This window comes from Chiloscyllium plagiosum, unplaced genomic scaffold (genome assembly GCF_037043375.1).
Source record: "Chiloscyllium plagiosum isolate Xiang-an unplaced genomic scaffold, Cpla_swu_hap1 HiC_scaffold_13, whole genome shotgun sequence".
Taxonomy (NCBI): domain Eukaryota; kingdom Metazoa; phylum Chordata; class Chondrichthyes; order Orectolobiformes; family Hemiscylliidae; genus Chiloscyllium; species Chiloscyllium plagiosum.
In genome coordinates this window covers 26,329,680-26,350,857 of record NW_028270151.1, presented here as the reverse complement: position 1 = coordinate 26,350,857, position 21,178 = coordinate 26,329,680, and the positions used below count along the sequence as shown (strand labels likewise).

General features: G+C 39.6%; 1 protein-coding gene across 1 annotated transcript in view; it reads left to right on the top strand.

Moving 5' to 3' along the window:
* The window catches only part of LOC122556109 (scavenger receptor cysteine-rich type 1 protein M130-like), a 67,712-nt gene extending 64,245 nt beyond the window's left edge, over positions 1-3,467 (top strand). The window contains exons 13-15 of the mRNA XM_087993945.1: positions 1,478-1,564; positions 1,651-1,734; positions 2,940-3,467. Of these exons, the coding sequence (XP_087850071.1) occupies positions 1,478-1,564; positions 1,651-1,734; positions 2,940-2,995 (227 nt within the window). The 3' untranslated portion in view covers positions 2,996-3,467. The remainder of the gene's footprint in view (positions 1-1,477; positions 1,565-1,650; positions 1,735-2,939) is intronic.
* The last annotated feature ends 17,711 nt before the right edge of the window (positions 3,468-21,178 follow it).

The window sequence follows — 21,178 nt, the reverse complement described above, 5'->3', positions numbered from 1 at the left end:
ATTCCTCTTTCTTTATTTTTACACAAGACAACTTTGGGGCAATTTTCAACTTGCCATTGCTTTAACTATATCAGAATACCTTTGCTAGGGGTGTGGCAAGTGCTGGAGTACACATTTTCAATACTATTGCTGGCATTTTCTCAAGGTCCTTCATCTTTTAAGTGGCAATGCCTTTCACCATTCTTTTAAAATATCTCCTGAAGTGAATCAGATTAGCTGAAAACTGGCATCTGTAACTGTGGGGAGCTCTGTAGGAAACCAACTTGGATGAATTAGGCAGTGCTTCTGGTTGCAAATGCTTCAGTGTAATCTTTTGCACTGTTTCCATGTTATTGAGCATGGAAATATTTGTAGGGCCTTATCCTCCAGTGATTTTTTCAGTTATCGATCACTAATCACCACTGGTTTTGGCAGTACTTAGATCAGTTTAGATCAGAACTGATGGCTTGGAATTTCTTCGGCCTATTTATCATTTGCTGCCTTTGCTTTTTGAAATCAGTCAGCTTGTTAGGTCACTTCAGCAAGTCGCCTGTTCATGATGTTGCTCCTGGCATGCCATCCTGTATTCTTCATTTAAACAAGAGTTGACCAATTGCCTTTATGGTATTAGTAGAATTAGGGACGTACTGAGCAATGAGGTTGCAGATTATATTGAAGTACAGTTCTGCTGTTGCTAATGGCCTGGAGTGCCTCATGGATATCTTGCCTTCAGTTGCTCATCCCATTTAGCATGGTAGTAGCGCCAGATAATGCAATGGTATGTGTCCTCAATGTGAAGTTGAGACACTGTTACCTGTCTGCAGTTCCAACAACATTCTTCTTGAGTGTTGTTGGATTGTGTCCTTTCAAGCAAGTGGAGATTATTCTGTCACATTCCTGACTCAATATTAGGTTGAACTCTGATTTTCTGCAATGAAAGAAATTCTGATTTTACTCATAGAGCATGAGAAATGTTCCTGATCAGTGATTTGCATTGAAGAGATTCAAAGTTACTGAATATTATAGCCACAGGACAAAGCCTTGGATTGTCATTTTAAGAGGGTTAAAGAAGGGCTTATGCCCGAAACGTCGATTCTCCTGCTCCTTTGATGCTGTCTGACCTGCTGCCCTTTTCCAGCAACACATTTTTCAGCTCTTGTCATTTTAAGAACATTGCTCATGGAGCCTGGATCTGCAGTTGCAGCAGGCTGTGGTTTTTACAAGGTTTAGCCATATTGCTGTTTTCAATATGACCTTGGCTTTCATGAACATTTCCACTTCATTGCCAAGACAATACAAATTGATGGACAGATGCAGAGATTTCTTGAGGGCATAGCATCCTTTCGTGTTCAGCAAATATAATTTAAAATGTCATACAAAAATTCAATAACTGCTAATTTGCAGGATAAAGAAAGATGGAAGTTGAAAAGCAGGTTTTCGTAATTGATATAACCCTCGACACATGTCCGTGTATAATCTGCTGTTCTTCATTCCACAGGCAAGAAAATGACACAATATTCTCCTCGTAGCTTTCCTGACCCTGTTTATGAAGAGATTGACATTCACAACCTTGATACAGGCCCAGGTAGTTATCTTTAAGATTTATACACTTGATACCTTTATTTTTAAATGCAATGTTAATTTTAAGTTTCCAATGTTTTCCATGTGTAGATGTACACTCCAATATTTCACTGGACAAGCTGGAATATTATACAGGAAGCGAGTTACAGGAATGTGATGATATACATATGCAAGGTAGGCCAATTTTCACCCCACTCTTGCACCATTCCATTACTAATCTGCAATTGAGAGTAAGATAAAATACAATAAACCCCTCATTGTTAAACTCCCAGATTAGCAAGAGTCTTTTGTCTTACTTTGGAATCATTAGTTACTATGAATATTATGTAACATATGAATGTTAACTCAAGTTGCATCTTCCAAGTGGAGTATACTGCCAGTATGGTTCAAGAGATAGTGACTCGTTATTGTAGCCCTCCGCAGTTATAAGAATGATTTTACCCCAAATTTTGTATGCATTGTGATGGACATCATACAAATTCATTTTTAGATAATTGATATGGTAATTTTAGGACTATGCAGTTGAAAGTGCATTTTTTTGGATGAAAGAATGCAGAAATACTTTCTGGACATTTAACAAAATAGATAGAATTACCACAGATTCAATATAAGTGTAAATGTTCCAAGTATCCTTCTGTTCAGTGTTAAGAAGAGAAAAAAAGAAACGTAGTGGCTTCATGGTCAAATTCTGTATCATTACATGACATTTATTAAAGCTGTCTGAAGTATTGCTAATGGTAAAAGACACAAATTGATAATGTCCTCAGCAAACAGAAATAGAAATTAAGCATTTTTTTCAAATCAACGGAAAAGTCCTTTTGCCATACATCTTGCTTTAAGCCATGTCCAGTTTTAAATATAAATCACTTTATTCTAAAACATTTAGTAGGTTTCTGAGGAATCAACAACACACAGTAACTGGGGCTCTCATTTAAAATAGTTATAATAGCTTGTCGAGTTGGTGATAACTGAATGAATACATGGAGTAATATTAATTCCAGTCTCAGGCGACTGACTGCGTGGAGTTTGCACATTCTCCCTGTGTCTGCGTGGGTTTCCTCCGGGTGCTCTGGTTTCCTCCCACAGTCCAAAAATGTGCAGGTTAGGTGAATTGACCATGCTAAATTGCCCGTAGCGTAAGGGGCAGGGGTAAATGTAGGGGAATGGATCTAGGTGGGTTGCGTTTCAGCGAGTCGGTGTGGACTTGTTGGGCCAAAGGGCCTGTTCCCACATTGTAAGTAATCTAAAAAAAATCTAATTGATAATAAACCAATTGGCACTGCACTGGATTCATAAAATGTCAGAAAAATATACTGATTATTTTAGGGCTTAACTTGAAAATAATAAGTTCATTACAAAAGCTCATTTTCATTTTCTAGATTCATTTACTTCATTAGATGCTGAATTTGGAAGAGAATATGATGACCTTCAATAATTTGAGAAGGAGCTGTGATGACTTTCACCACTGGCCATACTGAGGAAAAATGTGTGACAAAATATCTCACATTGGTTAATTATGTTTCGTTATTCAACTTAATTTGTAATGTTACTATGATGACATGTTGCAGCTTGTTGTAAAATAGTTAAATGAATGAAGTAGGAAATTAATTGTGATCTTTCGTATTGAGCATACTAAGTCTAATTCAGTTCTATGCAGGAGAGCAATCTATCAATCTTTTCCAAATATGTGAATTTTTGGTGTTATGAAGTTGTACTGTACCTTTAAGAAAGAGAGTGAAAGCTGTTCTGAACTAAGAGCTTAAAAGCACCTGTGTGATGTGAATAGATGGTTGTCTCAGAAAATTTAAAATATGCAACATTGGGCTGTGAAATGGATATTGGTGTTTTGACAACAATTTGAATGTAACCAATTAGCTAAAAGTATTGTGGTTCTGTTCGCCCAGCTGGGAATTTGTGTTGCAGACGTTTCGTCCCCTGTCTAGGTGACATCCTCAGTGCTTGGGAGCATCCCGTGAAGCGCTTCTGTGATCTTTCCTCCGGCATTTGTAGTGGTTTGAATCTGCCGCTTCCAGTTGTCAGTTCCAGCTGTCCGTTGCAGTGGCCGGTATATTGGGTCCAGGTCAATGTGCTTCTACCCAATATACCGGCCACTGCAACAGACAGCTGGAACTGACAACCGGAAGCGGCAGATTCAAACCACTACAAATGCCGGAGGAAAGATCACAGAAGGCTCCCAAGCACTGAGGATGTCACCTAGACAGGGGATGAAACGTCTGCAACACAAATTCCCAGCTCGGCGAACAGAACCACAACAATGAGCACCCGAGCTACAAATATTTTCACAAACTTAGTTAAAAGTATGTCCCAGTATACTAAAACCTAATCAAGTTTGAATGTATTGTTTTGCCAACATCAAACCAATGTTGGGAATAGAAAAATGCAGGCGTTTTGAAAAATGGATAGAGCAACTGCCATCAACACGGATCCAAGAAATGAGGAAACGCTCTCTACCAAAGGTACCTTTTCATATGAAGCATAATCTCAGTAAAAAGAAAGAAGAAAACTCAGGGAGATCTTCAGTCAGAAGAAGAAAGACAAAGAAGACGGCAGCCGTTGTGTGGTTTTGAAAATAAGTTGATGTCATTTTAATAAGTTGATGTCATATTTTTCTCAAGTTGGAGGCAGGTAAAAAGCAGTTAAGTGAAAGGGGGGGGGGGCTTAGAGCTGTGAATAGTTGTTGTTTAATGTTCACCTTTAGAGTTAGAGAATAAACTGATATTATTTTCTTTAAATAGTGGAATTTGGGAGTTCTCTGTCCCTCATGTTTTAACAGATTACAAGGTGAGCTGAGATTTTCAGGGTGTTTAGTTTAATTAACAGGAGGGCTCATTGCCATGTCGTAACATTAGCTTTAAGACTTTGAACAACTTTGAATGCTAGCTGTGTAAGGACAGATTCTTATTCATTATTCATTCCTGAAAGAAATATGTATCTTAAACATATGGGAGCTTTATTCCTTTATGGTATTTTGGGGCAAAACAAGGTTTAGTAAGGGAAATACATCAACGTCAACATGTACAATTGCAGATCATGAAGATGCAATTTAATAATTATTACGAAATGACTGAGTGAATGACAAACAAAATAAAAATTGTACTTTTACAACTGCAATTCCATCAAACAAGTGTGAGAGAACAAATTAAAGATGCAGCATACAGAGTTTGTTCAGTCAATGAACCATGGTTACTGATTTTTTAAAATATCAATGAAGTTATTACGCATGAAACTACGTTTTATCATTTTTACAGTTGTATCAATGAAAACTGTTGCATAGAAAGAGAAGGTCTTTCGAGAAAGATATAAACCTGTCCATTATAGTTTGCATCTACATTCATACTGGAATATAACAATGCAAATATATATTTTTTTTTCAATTGCTCAACCAATTCAGCAATAGTAATTTAGTTGTAAGTATTCATTTTAGATTTCTGTTTCAGTTTTGCCATTATGTATTGCATGCAAATTAAATAAATGATGTTTGTAGAAAATTTGGGATCCATATTAATTTGTCCATATTTTTAAATCTAATTTTTACATGTGTTATGACATACCTTTGCAACAAGTGGAACTTCAACCTTGACCTTTCTCTGACAGGAGAAGATCACAAATAATCTGCTTCTCATTGAACTGGTAGATGGATATGACCTGGCCAAATCATCATAACCCATCATAAACTTCTCACAATGTAAACAAATTCACAATATCACTCACGGAACTCTCTGTCTCTGTCACTGTCTCTCTTTGTCTCTGTCTCTTGCTGTTTTAAAACAATCATGGCTCCAGAAAAACTGAACAGTTAGTAACTAAACCCATTCACACACACAGGTCAAAAGTTACACACTAATCATTCAATATGCAACCTCTAAATTTAATTCTGAGAATGTATAGTTTATTTGGGTCATCACAATTGTTATTGACATATCTGTCAAGGGAACGAATTCCTTCTACCGATTATCATATGGGTCCGTATAAGTTGATGGATATTAACCAATTTCGGAGTGGAGAAGAAATCCTGGCCTTGCACAAGATTCACATCTTATGAAAATAGAGTTATACAGGTGTACAGCATGGAAACAGACCATTCGGTCCAACTCGTCCATGCAAACCAGATATCCCAACCCAATCTAGTCCCACCTGCCAGCACCTGGCCCACATCCCTCCAAACCCTTCCTGTTCATATACCCAACCAGATGCCTTTTAAATGCTCTAATTGTACCAGCGTCCACCACTTCCTCTGCACCATACATGCACCATGCTCAGCGTGAAAAGGTTGCCCCTTAGGTCTCTTTTATATATTTCCCCTCTCACCCTCAACCTATGCCCTCTAGTTCTGGACTCCCCCACCCTAGGGAAGAGACTTTGTCCATTTAGCCTATCCATGACCCTAATGATTTTATAAAGCTCTATAATGTCACCCCCCAGCCTACTCAAACTATCTCTATAGCTCAAATCCTCCAACCCTGGCAACATCCTTGTAAATCTTTTTTTAACCCTTTCAAGTTTCACAACATCCTTCCAAGAGGAAGGAGACCAGAATTGCATGCAATATCCCAAAAGTGGCCTAACCAATGTCCTGTAGAGCTGCAATATGACCTCCCAACTCCTGTACTCAATACTCTGACCAACAAAGGAAAGCATACCAAACGCCTTCTTCACTATCCAATCTCCCTGCCACGCTACTTTTGAGGAGCTATGAACCTACATTCCAAGGTCTCTTTGTTCAGCAACACTCCCTTGGACCTTACCATTAAGTGTTAAAGTCCTGCTAAGATTTGCTTTCCCAAAAGTAGTGGACCCAGCACAGATCCGTGTGGCACTCCTCTGGTCGCAGGTCTCCAGTCTGAAAAGCAACCCTCTACCACCACTCTCTGTCTTCTACCTTTGAGCCAGTTCTGTATCCAAATAGTTATATCTCCCTGTATTCCATGAGATCTAAACTGGTTCACCATTCTCCCACGGGGAACATTGTCAAACGCCTTACTGAAGTCCATATAGATAACGTCTACCACTCTGCCCTCATCAATCCTCTTTGTTACTTCTTCAAAAAACTCAATCAAGTCTTTGAGACATGATTTCCCATCCACAAAGCCCTCATCATGATTATCCCTCATCAGTCCTTGTCTTTTCAAATACATGTACATCTTGTCCCTCAGGATTACCCACCAGTCACATCCAGCTCACCGGTCTATGGTTCCCTGGCTTGTCCTTATCACCTTTCTTAAATAGTGGCACCACGTTAGCCAACCTGCAGTCTTCTGGCACCTCACCTGTGACTATTGATGCTACAAATATCTCAGCAAGAGGCCCAGCAATCACTTCCCTAGCTTTCCACAGAGTTCTAGGGTACACCTGAACAGGTCCTGGTAATTTATCCACTTTTAAGCATTTCAAGACATTCAGCACTTCTTCCTTTGTAATATGGACATTTTCAAGACGTCACCATCTATTTCCCCCATGCTATAACTTCCATGTCCTTTTTCACAGAACCATTCATGCAACATATTTATTTAGTATCTCCCCCAACGTACGGCTCCACATAAAGAATGCCTTGCTGATTCTTGAAGGGACCTATTCTCTTCCCAGTTACCCTTTTGTCCTTCATGTATTTGTAAAAACCTTTTGGATTCTCCTTAACTCTGTTTACCAAAACTATCCAGTGAATTTCACTGTTTGTTAATTTTCCCAGATGCAATACATGAATTCAAACAGCAAAGGCAGTAACTGCACAGGTTCACTGCTGTGTCAGGGAGCAGTGTGGGTTTCTTTCTTTCTCTCTCTCTCTCTCTCTCCTGCACTGCCTGACCATGTGCTGCCTTTGTCTGTTTCTCTCCATTTTAGAAGTGCTGTGTTTTTTCAACAAAGTTCCAAAATAATGCAACAGCATATAGAACAGTAATTGATGCTCCTGGAATTCCAGAAAATCACCTCCAATATCTAAAATACCTCAAAAAAGGAGCAGCCTGTTATAACCAGAAATTTTCCTGTCCTCCATCTTGGATTTCATCACCTCAAGATGAACAAAAGATGGTTATGGTTTCTATGAAATATTGTTGACTTTCTATTTAATCAGCCTTAGATTTTCTTTAACCATCATGACTTACTTCTGTCTTATTGCATATGAAATCCTTGGTTATGACCATCAGCAGTAACAGTAACTGGAAATGATAATGTTAAAAATCACACAACACCAGGTTATAGTCCAACAGTTTAACTGGAAGCACGAGCTTTCGCAGCACTGCACCTTCATCAGGTTTTTTTTTACTTTTCAGAACTCAATTAATTTTAGTAATAACAAAGATTTTATTAGCTGTAATGTGTTTTATGAATAGCAGTTAATTTTATTTCATCGATGGAGTGAACAATTCCTCTTTATTTTGACTGAGAATCTTTTAAAAATGAGTGGAACATCAATTCAAGAAAGGATAAAAGAACAGGTAGGATGGGTGACACACTGTTCTTTTATCTTAGTGCTGTCTAATTTAGTCCTTGGTCAAAGACTGGAGGGTGTGACTATGAGTGAGATGAGGAAGTGGATTCAGAATGTAGTCATGGAGGACTTGCAACCTTTATGATGAGAGAGCTAGCTACAGTAAAAATAACCGAGATAGAAATTAAGAGAGACATCTTATAACTCTCAGCAGATTGTTTCCAGTTAGACATAATACCTCTTTGGAAGTGGATGCATCATGCATAGCTGTGAAAGGAATATAAGGATAGGACTGAGTTTAGTACTCAACAATTAGTTACAGTTTAGTTGCATGTAAATCAATTAAGTGAGCCAAGTATTAATAACATATTTTGCTTAAGTGTGGTTAATTCAAGAATCTGGTGTGGTTTCTTTGCATTTTCTGCGTTCTATGTTGTTAGGTAAGATGTATCATCCGATCCCAGGTTGACATAAATTTCCTTGGGAAGAAAGCCTTGTATTGTTCTATTAACAGCAAATCAAATATGAAGATGCTTTGAAATTAAAGTTTAGTTTGAAGGCACATAATTTTGTATTTTAATTGGTTTAACTTATAACTTCTGGAGCTTTGAGAAGAAGTAATAATTTAAAGCATGTAACATGCATTTATACATAAGTTTGGAATTGTGTTGTCACTCACTATAGTGATTAGTTTTAATGCTTGGAATTTGACCTCAAGATCTCAAGAGAAAAAAAAAATTGTCAATATATTCATTTCTTCCAGTCATGAGCAGTTGTTGTGTTGTCAAACATTAACAAATGTTTATTTTAACTGGAATATATTGATATGTCTTTGAATAGTGCAAAACACATAGGTATATCAAAGCGACATCATCAGACAGAGAGATTAAATGTGGATCATAATTATCATGGGAGGGGGCTATAACTTCAATAAACTGATGGGGAAAAGCTGGAATCAAAAATGGATATTATCATAAGTGACTGACACCTTTGGGAGTCAGTCAGAAAATAGCAGGATATCACTATCAGATTTTGGAAGCCAACTAGTAATTGGGTATATAAGGCCTGGAAAATCTGAGAAATTGATCATGTCCTATTTATGTGTTGACAAGCCAGTCAAAGCTTAGAGAAGCCATTGATCATGAACAAGGTTAGAACAAGCAGAAGTTAACATACAGTGACCCATATAAGCAGACATGCAATTAAACTTAAAGATAATTTATTTTTCATTTATCTGTACTTTTCTGAACTAAAATGGGAAAAGAGGTGCTTAAAAAAATGCCAGGTTGCAGGATAGTTTGCTGCGATTTTTAACAGCAAGTTGCCAACATTCATTGTTAGTTCTGTTGACATCAGAGAGACCAAACATAAACTAAGTGAATGTTTAGCCAATCATCTCAGCCAGCCCATAAGGGTCACTGCCCATTTCAACTCCCCTTCCCACTCCCTCTTCATCATGTTCATCCACGGCCTCCTCCATTGCCCCAGTGTATCAGACTGCAAATTGGAGGAATGACACTTTATCATCAGCCTGGACAGCCATCAGCCCAGAGGACTCAACAGTGAGTTCTCCTATTTCAAATAATCTTGCCACCCATCGCTCGACTTCCTCTCCAGACCCACCTCCTTCTTTCCATTCCTCCTACCGATCCTTCATTCCAACTACCAACGAGATTCATTCCTCCCAAACAGGTTGTACCTACCACCTGTATTCACCTGTCATTACCTCACCACTTTGACACCATCTGCACCCATAACCCTCCCCACTATTTATTTGCAGCTCCTCCTACACCCACCTCCATTCCTGAAGGAGGGTTATACCTGAAACTTTGACTTCTCTTGCTCCTGATGCTGGCTGGCTTGCTGTGTTCTTCCAGCCTCTTGCTTGTTTACTTTGGATTCAAGCATCTGCAGTTTCTTTATCTCTAACTTAGTATCACAGAAGCCCTACATTGTGGAAGCAGGCAATTCGGTCCATTGAGTCCACACTGCCTTTCCGAAGAGCATCTCATCTCAGTGTACCTCCTACCCTATCTTTGTAATCTTGCATTTCCCATGGCTTCTCGACCTAGTCGACATATCCCTGGACACTATGGGAAATTTAGCATTGCCAATCCATTTAAACTGCATATCTTGCACTTTTGCTCTTGTTGCTCTCGTCCCAACTCAATTTCTGATTCTAGGAAATGATTCACATTAAACAATAACACCACGGTTTGTAATTTGGGGCAAGGCAAATAAAATAAAATATATTAATTATTGTGAATTGTAAGTTCAACTACCTCCATTTCTTGCATTAAATCTCATTCTGTTGTCGTGAGTCTGATTTCATGATTCAACAACTGCTCCGGAAGAGTTGAAATATTCTTCAGTGGGAGATATGGAATGGTTTGCACTGATCCCTGAGATAGGCAGGTGCTGCTGTCATTGAGAGGCAATTAAACTGTGGTGGCTCAGTATGGTTTCTGAAGAAGATACTATTCTTACCACAGAAATAGCACAATTTAGTAAGCAAGGGTAAATGGAGTAGGAGTAAATTATTCCTGTCAATTAGCAGCAGGAGTAAACAGGCAGGAGGCTGGAAGAACACTGCAAGCCTGGCAGCAACAGGAGGTGCAGAAGTCGATATTTTGGGTGTAACGCTTCATCAGGACTGGCGCTGGTGTGGGGGGGGGAGCTGTGGATAAAGGGGAGGTGGGGGCTGGATGGTGAAGTGGGGATATGTGAAGATAGGTATAGGGTATGACCCTGGTTGGTCAATAGTATTTGGATATGTGTTTCATACCTCGTACTCTGCACAATATATATCAAGAGCTGGAAAATGGAATGAAGCTCATAACTGGTTTTCAGTTGACAAAAGACATAACAGAGCAAACTGCCCCCTTATGGTCATAAAATTTATTTAATTTCTATGATGATATTTTAAGAATAGGCTGTGAATTTTCAGAAAGCCTAAAGTAGGCAGAAAAATAATTTGTGATTTCTTTTGCAGGGTAATTATTTAAGTAAATCAAACTCTTTCCTTTGAAAATCAAAGAGACAATGCTGGTTGTTAATTCAAAAATAAAGCAAAGTGCTGCAGATGATGAAAATCTGAAGTAAAAACAGAAAGCGTTGATAAACTGGACAGGTCGGATAGCATTTGAGGAGAGAGAAACAGGTTACAGTTTTGATCCAGTATGAATCTCAAAGAATAATCAAATGGGATTGGAAGCATTAACTCTGTTCTTCTGTTCACAGCTGCTGCCATATGTGCAGAGTTTCTCTCAGAGACTGTAATTATTATTGGGTGATCATTTGTTGGATGTGAACATCGCGAGAGGTCTTAGCATTTATTGTCATTTTTTTTATTACCGTGGAGGTGGTGGTGGCAAGCTGCTTTCTTGAATCACTACAATCTGTGGAAGAGAATACACCAACAGTGACCTTTGGAATGTAATTCCAAGACTTTAACACAACATTAGTTTGGGAAAGGTGATATAGTTTCAGTTCAGAAAGATGTATGGTTTGAACTGGAACTTTCAAGTAGTCCTGTGCTCATGCATCTGCTGCCCTTGTCTTTCTAGGAGGCATGATGCTGTCAAAGAGTCTTGGCTTGTTGTTGCAGTGCATCTTGTCCATGGTACTGCACTGTGTGTATGGTATTGGAAGTGAATGCTGGTGAATGAGTGAAGGGAGGTAGTAGATGTGGTATCACTAAAACAGGCTGCTTTCTCCTGGCATTGAGAAACTTGAGTGTTTTAGAGCTTCAGCGCTAATGGAAATTTGGGATTATTGGATCATGCTCTTCACTGATTTCTCAGTTGACTCTCAATTCTCTGTAACATCAAAAGGGTGATTTATTTTCTCTTAGAGAATGCAAAGTGCTAAGTTCACATGGTTTGCATGGAAAAGGGATGAAGATTCTCAATGTCAGATCCACCAGTCAAGCCTTTGCCTTGGTGCTTTGAGAGCATTATTGTGAGACCTAGATCTGTGCTAGCAATAGGCTTTTGCTAAATTTTAATAAGGCTTAGTTGCTTTGTAATTCCCAAAGTAAAACCATGGACTTTGTAACAGCCATGCATCTGATTGCAAAGATGATTCCATATTGACATAAAGACACAAAGAATTCTTGAGGGTGTCATGCCCTTCAGGGATGTGGGAATTGAAATTAAGAGAATAAATAGCAGGCACAGTGTTTAACACATTTGCTTCAGATTAGATTACATTACAGTGTGGAAACAGGCCCTTCGGTCCAACAAGTCCACACCGACCCGCCGAAGTGAAACCCACCTACATTTACCCCTTACCTAACACTACAGGCAATTTAGTATGGCCAATTCACCTGACCCTGCACATCTTTGGACTGTGGGAGGAAACCGGAGCACCCGGAGGAAACCCATGCAGACACGGGGAGAACGTGCAAACTCCACACAGTCAGTCGTCTGAGGCAGAAATTGAACCCAGGTCTCAGGCGCTGTGAGGCAGCAGTGCTAACCACTGTGCCACCGTGCCGCCCACAATGCAGGGGTCTGGACTCGATTCCAGACTCAGGGAATTGCCTGTATGGAGATTGCACATTTTCTGCGTGTCTGTGTGAGTTACCTCTGGGTGCTCTGTGCAAAGGTTAGATGCAATGCCCATGTTAAATTGCCCACAGTGTTGTCAAATGAGCAGAATAGGTCAGTTAGCCATGGGAAATGCAAGTTTATAGGGATAGGGTAGGGGAATGAGTCAAGGTGGGATTGTCTTTGGAGGATCATTGTCGACTTGGTGGGCCAAATGGACTGCATCCACAATGTATGGATTCTATTATACAACCATAACAAATAGGTGAGGAATGGATCATTTGGCTCCTAAATATTGCTGTGTCATTCAAAGAGATCATAGCTGATTTGGTGATCATGTCTGATAGGCAAAAATGAGGACTGCAGATGCTGGAAACCAGAGTTTAGATGAGAGTGCTGCTGGAAAAGCATAGCAGGTCAGGCAGCATCTGAGGAGCAGGAAAATCGATGTTTCGGGCAAAAGCCCTTCATCAGGAAGGTGTTTCTCCTGCCCTTTCCTCAAAACCATTGCTTATTTTTACTGATGAAGAATCTACCTATCTCAACCTTAAACATACACAAGGTCTCTGCCTCCATGGCTGTCTGTCTCAAGGGGTTCCGAAGACTCATAATCTTCTGAGAGAATAAATTCCTCCTCATCTTCGTCATAAATTGACACTGCTTTTTCTAAGGCTATGTCCACTGGTCCAAAACACTCCCATGAAATAAGACACACTCTCAGCATTTACTCTATCAAGGCTGTCAGGATCCTATATGTTTCAATGAGATTACTTCTACTTTTTTGTAAATTCCAATAACTAGGGCCCAACCTCGTAAGACAATCCCTTCATACGAGGGATCATACTGGTGAATCTTCTCTGAATTTCCACCAATGAAATAATAGTTTGCCTTAAAAAGGAGACCAAAATTGTGCACAGAAGTCCATATGTGGACTCATCAGCCCTTTGTATGTTGGCAGGCAGAGTTCACTATTCTTATACTTGAAACCCCTTGAAATAAAAGCCAACATTCCATTCGTCATCACCATTATCTGCTGCAACAAAAAACTGATATTTGTCAGAAAACAATAAAGGGCGATGGAAAGCAAAAAACTGGATATTAGAGGTTTAAAATAAGGTAAAGATAACATTGTCATAGTCCAAAATGACTGCACTCTCATCAGAAAAAGAAGATAACTGATGGTGGGTTAACCTGAGTGTCACCATACCCAAGGTGAGGGGTGAAGTTCAGAAGATGGGGCCTTTATGGATAGCTCAGATAGTACAGGGCCACATTGTTGATATTTTTCTGCATTCAAAACCACCTGTCCATGCCAAATGAGCTAACTGACCCCAATTTAGACACACAGAGACAGAGATGTACAGCATGGAAATAGGCCCTTCAGTCCAACTTGTCCATGCTGACCAGATATCCTAAATTAATCTCGTCCCATTTGTCAGCACTTGACCCATATCCCTCCAACCCTTCCTACTGATATACTCATTCAAATGCCTTTGAAATGCCAATTGTACCAGGCTCCACCACTTACCCTGACAGATCACTCCAAGCATGCACGAGCCCTTGTGTGAAAACATTGCCCCTTCAGCCCTTTTTAAGCCTCTCCTCTCTCACCTTAAAGCTATGCCCTCTAGTTCTGGAGTCCCCCACCCCAGGGAAATTACCTTGTTTATTTACACTATCCATGCCCCCCATGATTTTAAAAACCTCCATAAGGTCACCCCTCACCCTTCGATACTCTAGGGAAAACAGCCCCAGACTATTCAGACTTTCCCAATAGCTCAAACCCTCCACCCCTGGTAAGATCCTTGGAAATCTTTTCTGAATCCTTTCAAGTTTCACAGCATCCTTCCTACAAAAGAGAGACCAGAATTGCACACCATATTCCAGTAGAGATGCATGTAACCTTATAGATATTACAGCAAACTTAAACAGGTGATGTTTGATCACTGAATTTCTTGGCAATGTTTGTGAAGAGATTAAGATTGATGATGCAGATGCTGATACAGACTCAGATAATTACCTTTAGGATCATACAGTAGAATCATAGAATCCCGACAGTGCAGATGCAGGCCATTTTTTCCATCGAGCCTACAATCTTTGAAAGGCAACCTTCACATTCAAATAACAGATGCATTTTAAGGTTACTCTAATTTTATTGTTGTTTAAAGTCTAACAGTCTGCTGCATAATTATACAGAGTGAGTGTCAATGAAAAAAAGATATTTGTAAGCAAGATAGGCCAATTTGAATTCCTACCACATTCCCATCCCTCCTCAGCCCATGAATTCCTTCATAGCCAAGTCATGATATTCACAATATAACTTGTTTTGTTTTTATTGTGGAGTCATATAATCAATACAAACACTATGCAAAATTTGAAATTCAACTGTTGCTGAATATTCCAACTTAATCAGGCCAACAGCAAAGTTCCAGGGACATCATACACTTTAACTGTGGCCCTGTGCTGATACCAAAACAATTTTACTTTCACACCTGTTCATACTGTGACGGAAGACTTATATGATCTGCTGCTAGATAATGGATAATTGGTTATCCTTGGATGTAATAAACATTATGTTGAAGTTTATGTATATAACAGAATGTGCTAACATCAGGTCAGCATTTGATGAGTTATAAAGAGTTGTGTTCACCTTTTGCAGAGTGGTTATATTTACCAAATTACTCCAGAATAAAACCACTGTATTGTCAATATCATAGCCTCCACAGATCTGGACTCAATAGGAGTCAGGGAGAACTTGCCATTGGTTTGAGTTATAACTTGCACAAAGCCACATGGTTGTGGTTATTGGAGGTTAGTCATCCCAGCTCCAGAATGTCACTGCAGAAGTTCCTTAGGGGAGTATCTTAGGCTTACATGTCTTTAGCTGCTTCATCAATGATTTTATCATCAGAATAGGATTAGAAACTGGGGTGTTTGCTAAAGGTTGAACAACATTCAGCACCAATTGAAAATACTCAGTTAGGGAGATATCTAATGTAATTGTCCCTGCAATTATTTCATAGCCATATATCTTGATCTATGCATCTAGGTCATCTACCTCGATGCAAATGCTATATGCATTTAGGTAGAGTGCCCTAGGATAGAATCTAACCACTGTCACTTGATATTCAGTGGCATTACCATTGCTGGATTTTCCCAATATTAACACCCTGGAGGCTAGCAGTGATCAGAAACAGAACTGGACTAGTTGTACACATATTGCGGCCACCAGAGCAGATTAGACACTAGTGTTCCAGCAGTGATTAGCTTACGTCCTGACTCCCCAATTCCTGTTCACAAAGCATAAGTCAGGGTGTGATAGAATACTCTCCAGTCGTCTGGGTGAATACAGCTCCAATGGCATTGAAAAAGCTGGAAACCATCCAGGATAAAACAGCCACTTAATTGTCACAATATCCACAAACATCAATGATCTGCACCATTGATATTCAGTAGCAATAGTATGTAAGAGAACTACAGAAACTCATCAAAGCTTCTTCAATAAAACCTTCCAAATCCAAAACCACGGGCATCTGGAAGGACAAGGACAGAAAATACTTGTGGACACCACCATCTGAAATTTCCTCTCCAAGCTTGTTACCATCCTGAATTGGAACTATACCACCATTGCTTCAGTATGATTTTGTTAAAATTTTGGAACTCCCTCTCAACCAGTTTTGTGGTGTCCATAAATTGATAGCAGTGGTTTGACAAGGAAGTGCACCAGCACATGCTCAAGGACAATGAAAGGTAAGCAATAAATGCTGGTTCAGGCAGCAAATCATACATCTTGAGTGGAAAAGAAATTTATACCGGATGTGGTATCACTGCCAGAGCTTGTGTATGATCCTGCAATTGTGGGGTTGCTTAATCATGTGTATTGCACTCTGCCTCTGCTGCTTGGTATACAAATGTGTTGTAGCTTCATTATATTAAAACATTTTTAGGTAAACTTGCCGCTGCTCCTGAAGTATCCTCCTGAACTCCTTATTAAATCAGTATGATTCTCTGCTTAAACGATAATGATCAAGTGAGAGCTGTGCTGGGCCACGTGGTTACAAATTATGGCTGAATACAATTCTGCTGCCGGTGCTGCCCCCAACTTCTTCTGGGTGCCCAGTTTTAAATTGATTGTTTTGTTCATAAATCTTTTATTTTAACAGGGTTCTGGAACAACTAAACATGGTGGAGAATATTCTCAACATCACAAGGGATCGGCAAATATGATGCTTACCATTATCTCTGCAGGGGTGTGCTGGGGTCACTCTCAGTAATGCTGTCCTGGACAGCTGCACGCATGACAGGTGGATTGGGGAGGATCTGGTCAAGTGAGTTTTCCCTCTGATTGTTTCCCTCACTACGGAACATGGACGTACCCTCATAGTTGCAATCTTCAGGACTGAAAGAGCTTTGTAGTCCAACTTCACTGTGGTTTAATTTGAGCCCAAGTGTTCCTTCCTAATTCTCTTTATATTGCACACTGTCAATTATTTTGAAAATGGTCTGATGCACCTTTGGATCTTTTAATACATTAGGGACGCTATATCCTTGGAAATTTATGTGAAAGCAGGGTCATGGTTTGATGCATGAGAAGAGACAGAGTTCGATAATGTTTAGGTTGTTAAAGTCTGAGACCACTTGTGGATGTCTGAGGAAATTATAAGTTCATTTTTAAAAAGTATACTGCTATTGAAATACCTGGCCTAAATCAGATAACATTTGACACTGTATGTCAACCCACTGCTCTCCAGCCTGCTTCTGCTAACAAGAGCTGGTATTGATGCTGCAAGCAGCACTTCATAAAGATCTCGGTGTCTGATTGTGCGTCAGGCTGCAGCTATAGATATTCGGATAAGCAGTTGCTGATGGCAACAGTTAGACAAACAGCTCCTATGATCTGTTGGTAAAGGTTGATAACGCTATTCATAGACAACTGGTAATTTCCAAGCTGACAGCTGGGTTAAGAACCACATCTTCGATAAAAGAACTGAGAGTAGAGCAAGAAATTTTAAACGTGCAAATCAGTGTAATTTAATAGTCTGTAATAAATGGACAGCTGAGATCTGTTCCCTGGAGCTATTGCGTGTTGTAAAATCTCCAGATCCCTCTGTTCTCCTGGAAAAAAAAGTGTGGAAAGTGTATCCATCTGCTCAAATTAAACCTCAGACTTTCTGAGTTTGAGATTTCGGAAGGATCTTAATTGCACGATCCTTCATGATGTTAGGAAGGGACAAGATTGCAGGACTCCCTTGCAGTCTGAACATCAATGATGCTGGCGAATCCTACCAGAATGTAGCTTGAAACACATTCACGGCTCAGAGAGGAGAATAAAGTTTAGCAATGCAGTTTATTTTAAAATTATTATTTTCATGGCATGCGGCCATCATTGTTTCTCCTTGAAGTGAATGATCGTTCAGGACTTCAAAAGCCAGTTAAGCATCAAATACCATTGTCTGTGCCTCGTGCAACAAGCTAAGAGATCAGGAAAGCTGATTTTTTTTAACTTAAAGGGCATGAATGCGTGAAAGTTCTTTTACAGCAGTTGTTGACTTTCCTGGGCTTCTCCATAACTAGTCCAGTGACATTGCTAGTATACCACCATCTTCCCCAAACATTGCCATTCGGAAAATTATCCGCAGCGGACAGGCAGGGGTTTCCTCAAACATGTAGTTTGATGAGGTGCTGCTCACGATCGACAAGCTGAAGTAAATCCCAAAGCAACTGGTTCCTAATACGAAGTGTCATATGGAGACGAAAAGACTGGAGTTGTAAAATACCACTTCAGTAAGTGAAAAGGATTGTCTGTGCCCCAAAGTTCAGACTGATTTTATTTCTAAAGAAAAGGAGTTTACAGAATCTTACATGGATTCATGCACTTTTTGAGCAAAATAAAATATAATTCTGCAAGTACAAATTTACCTCAGAAGCTTCTGTGGTGTGTGCGTTTGTGCGTGCATTTGCGTGCGTGTGTGTAGACTGCAGTGGGGTCACCTGAAGTGTGGCATGAACCCAAGGATGAATGGACACCGCACAACGATCATCAGACAAGAGTGTTCCCTCCCAGTAGAACACTTCAGCTGTCCTCTACATTTGAGTTTGGACTTTCGGTAACCATTCTCCAAGGCAAACTTCGGGATAGGCAACAATGCAAAGTGACTGAGCAGAGGCTGATATCCAAGTTCCGTACCCATGGGGATGGCCTCAATCGTGACCTTGGGTTCATATCACACTGCAGGTGACCCCACTGCGCACACACACACGCACAGACATACACGTATAAGTTTGTGGGGTGAATTTGCACTTGCAGAATTACATTTTATATTTTGCTCAGAAAGTGCATGAATCCATGTAAGATTCTTTAAATACCTTTTTTTTAGAAATAGAATAAGTCTGAACATTAGGGCGCAGACAGCTTTACACAGGACACCTCACACCTTCAATGCATTATCTGGGCTGACATGGCACCTATTGTTAAAGTTCCCTTGAGAATGTAACTTTAAAAAGTTCTGGAATTTACATATGAAAAACTGAAACCACATGGCCATTCTAAAAGATGAGAGACTTAACAAAACATCCAGGTCTTTTCCAATATATAATTTCAGTTGCATCATACTGTAAACCTTTGCTATAAATTGTGTGTCTTATGATCTTATATCCTGACGAAAGAGCAGTGCTCTGAAAGCTAGTACTTCCAAATAAACCAGTTGGACTATAACCTGGTGTTGAGTGATTTTAACTTTGTACACACCAGTCCTACACTGGCACCTCCAAAACATGAAAGCTCGTTATTGTTTTGAGTTCTCTGACTCGGCTTGTTACCGTGCTCCAGCAAAGCTCAGCGTAATCTGGATAAACAGCAGCTCACTTTTCCACTTGGGAACTCTGCAGCCTTCTGGACTTCATTTCGCATTCAACAATTCTCGGGCTTTTGTGTCTTTCCCTATGTTTTCCCTCATCTCCACACACTAAGCCTTGTCATTACATGGGCTGTTCCCACACAGAACCCATTGTCAGTGAATAATCATCCAGATTAGCAACTAGTCATTCTCCTAGGCTCGTCTTTATCCACTCCTTTGTCTGTCCAACTGTTTTTCATTCTCTTTGGGCTGTATCTCCTTCTATCACTTACTTCTAGTCCCTCCCCACTTATCCACCCCATCTTCAGTCTAAAAACCATATTTTAACCTTTTACCATCAGTTTTGCAGAAGGATCACTTGACCTGAATTGATAACTTTGATTTCTCTCCACAGATGCTGTCAGACCTGCTGAGATTTTCCAATAATTGCTATTTTAGTTTCCCCCCATTTTCACCCTTCATCGTTCTTTCAGTTTTTTGTCTTATGTGGAGTTTAGAGGTTCTCACCAAGGATAAGAAATGACAACAAAACTCAGTCAACTCAGTATATAGAGATTAAAATGGCCCAGAATAAAATGAAGGATAGGTTTTGATTGAAAGTTCAAGTTCTCAATTGAAGTAAGGCAAAGATTTATGGTATGAGACAGAGCTTTTCAGTAGTTGATTGGAGAAGACTGTTCGCAAGTAAAGGGATGAATGGCAAGAGGGAGGCTTTCAAATTGAGATAACAAGAGTTCAGAGGCATTATGTTCCTGATGGAGTGAAGGGTAACTCTGATAAGAGTAGGGAACAATGGATGAATTAAGATATTGAGACTTTGGTCAAGAGGAAGAAGGAATCATAACTTTGGTATAGACAATTGGGATCAAGTGAATCTCTTTAACAGTTTAATGGATGTACTGGCATTCTTAGTAGGGACCTCAGGAAGACAAAAAATGATTATGAGATCACCTTAGCAGATAAAGTAAAGTATAATCCAAAGAGATTCTGCAAGTACATTAAGAGCAAAAGAACAATGAAGGAGAGAATAGGGCAGCTTTAAGAACAACAAGGTAGTCTATATGTGGAATCTCAGGAGATGGGAGAGATGCTAAATGAATATTTTGCATCGGTCTTTTTTCTGTGGAGAAAGAAATGGAGGCTAGGACCTTGTGGAAATTGGAGACAACCAGAGGATGGCTAAAGTTGTGCTTTTATTTAAGATAGGCTGTAAGGAGAAGCCTAGCAACAAGATACCTTTGAGTTTGACATCAGCGGTGGGTAAAGTGTTGGAGGGACTGCTAAGAGATAAGTTTACATGCATTTTGAGAGACAAGGACAGATTCAGGATAGTCAGCATGGCTTTGCTCATGGGAGATCATGTCTCACAAACTTGATTGATTTGTTTTTGAAGACGTAACCAAAAGAAATGATGAGGGCAGAGCAGTAAACATCTTTTCCATGAACTTTAATAAAGCCTTTGATCTTAAAGTGGCCCTATTTTCTCCTTAGTTGCTATTTTGTTCTTAATATAATTGTAGAATCTTTTTCTTGAATAACGGCACAACTTTAGCCATCCTCCAGTCCTCTGCAACTTCCTCAAATTCCTGAAACTCCATTTCTTTCTCCACAGTAAAAACTGATGCAAAATATTCATTTAATATCTTTCCCATCTCTTGTGGTTCCACAGGAATCAGTGTTGGGTCTATAGTTTTTGTAATTTAAATAAATGATTTGGATGACAAGCTTAGTTAGTAAGCTTGTGGATGACACCAAAACTGGTG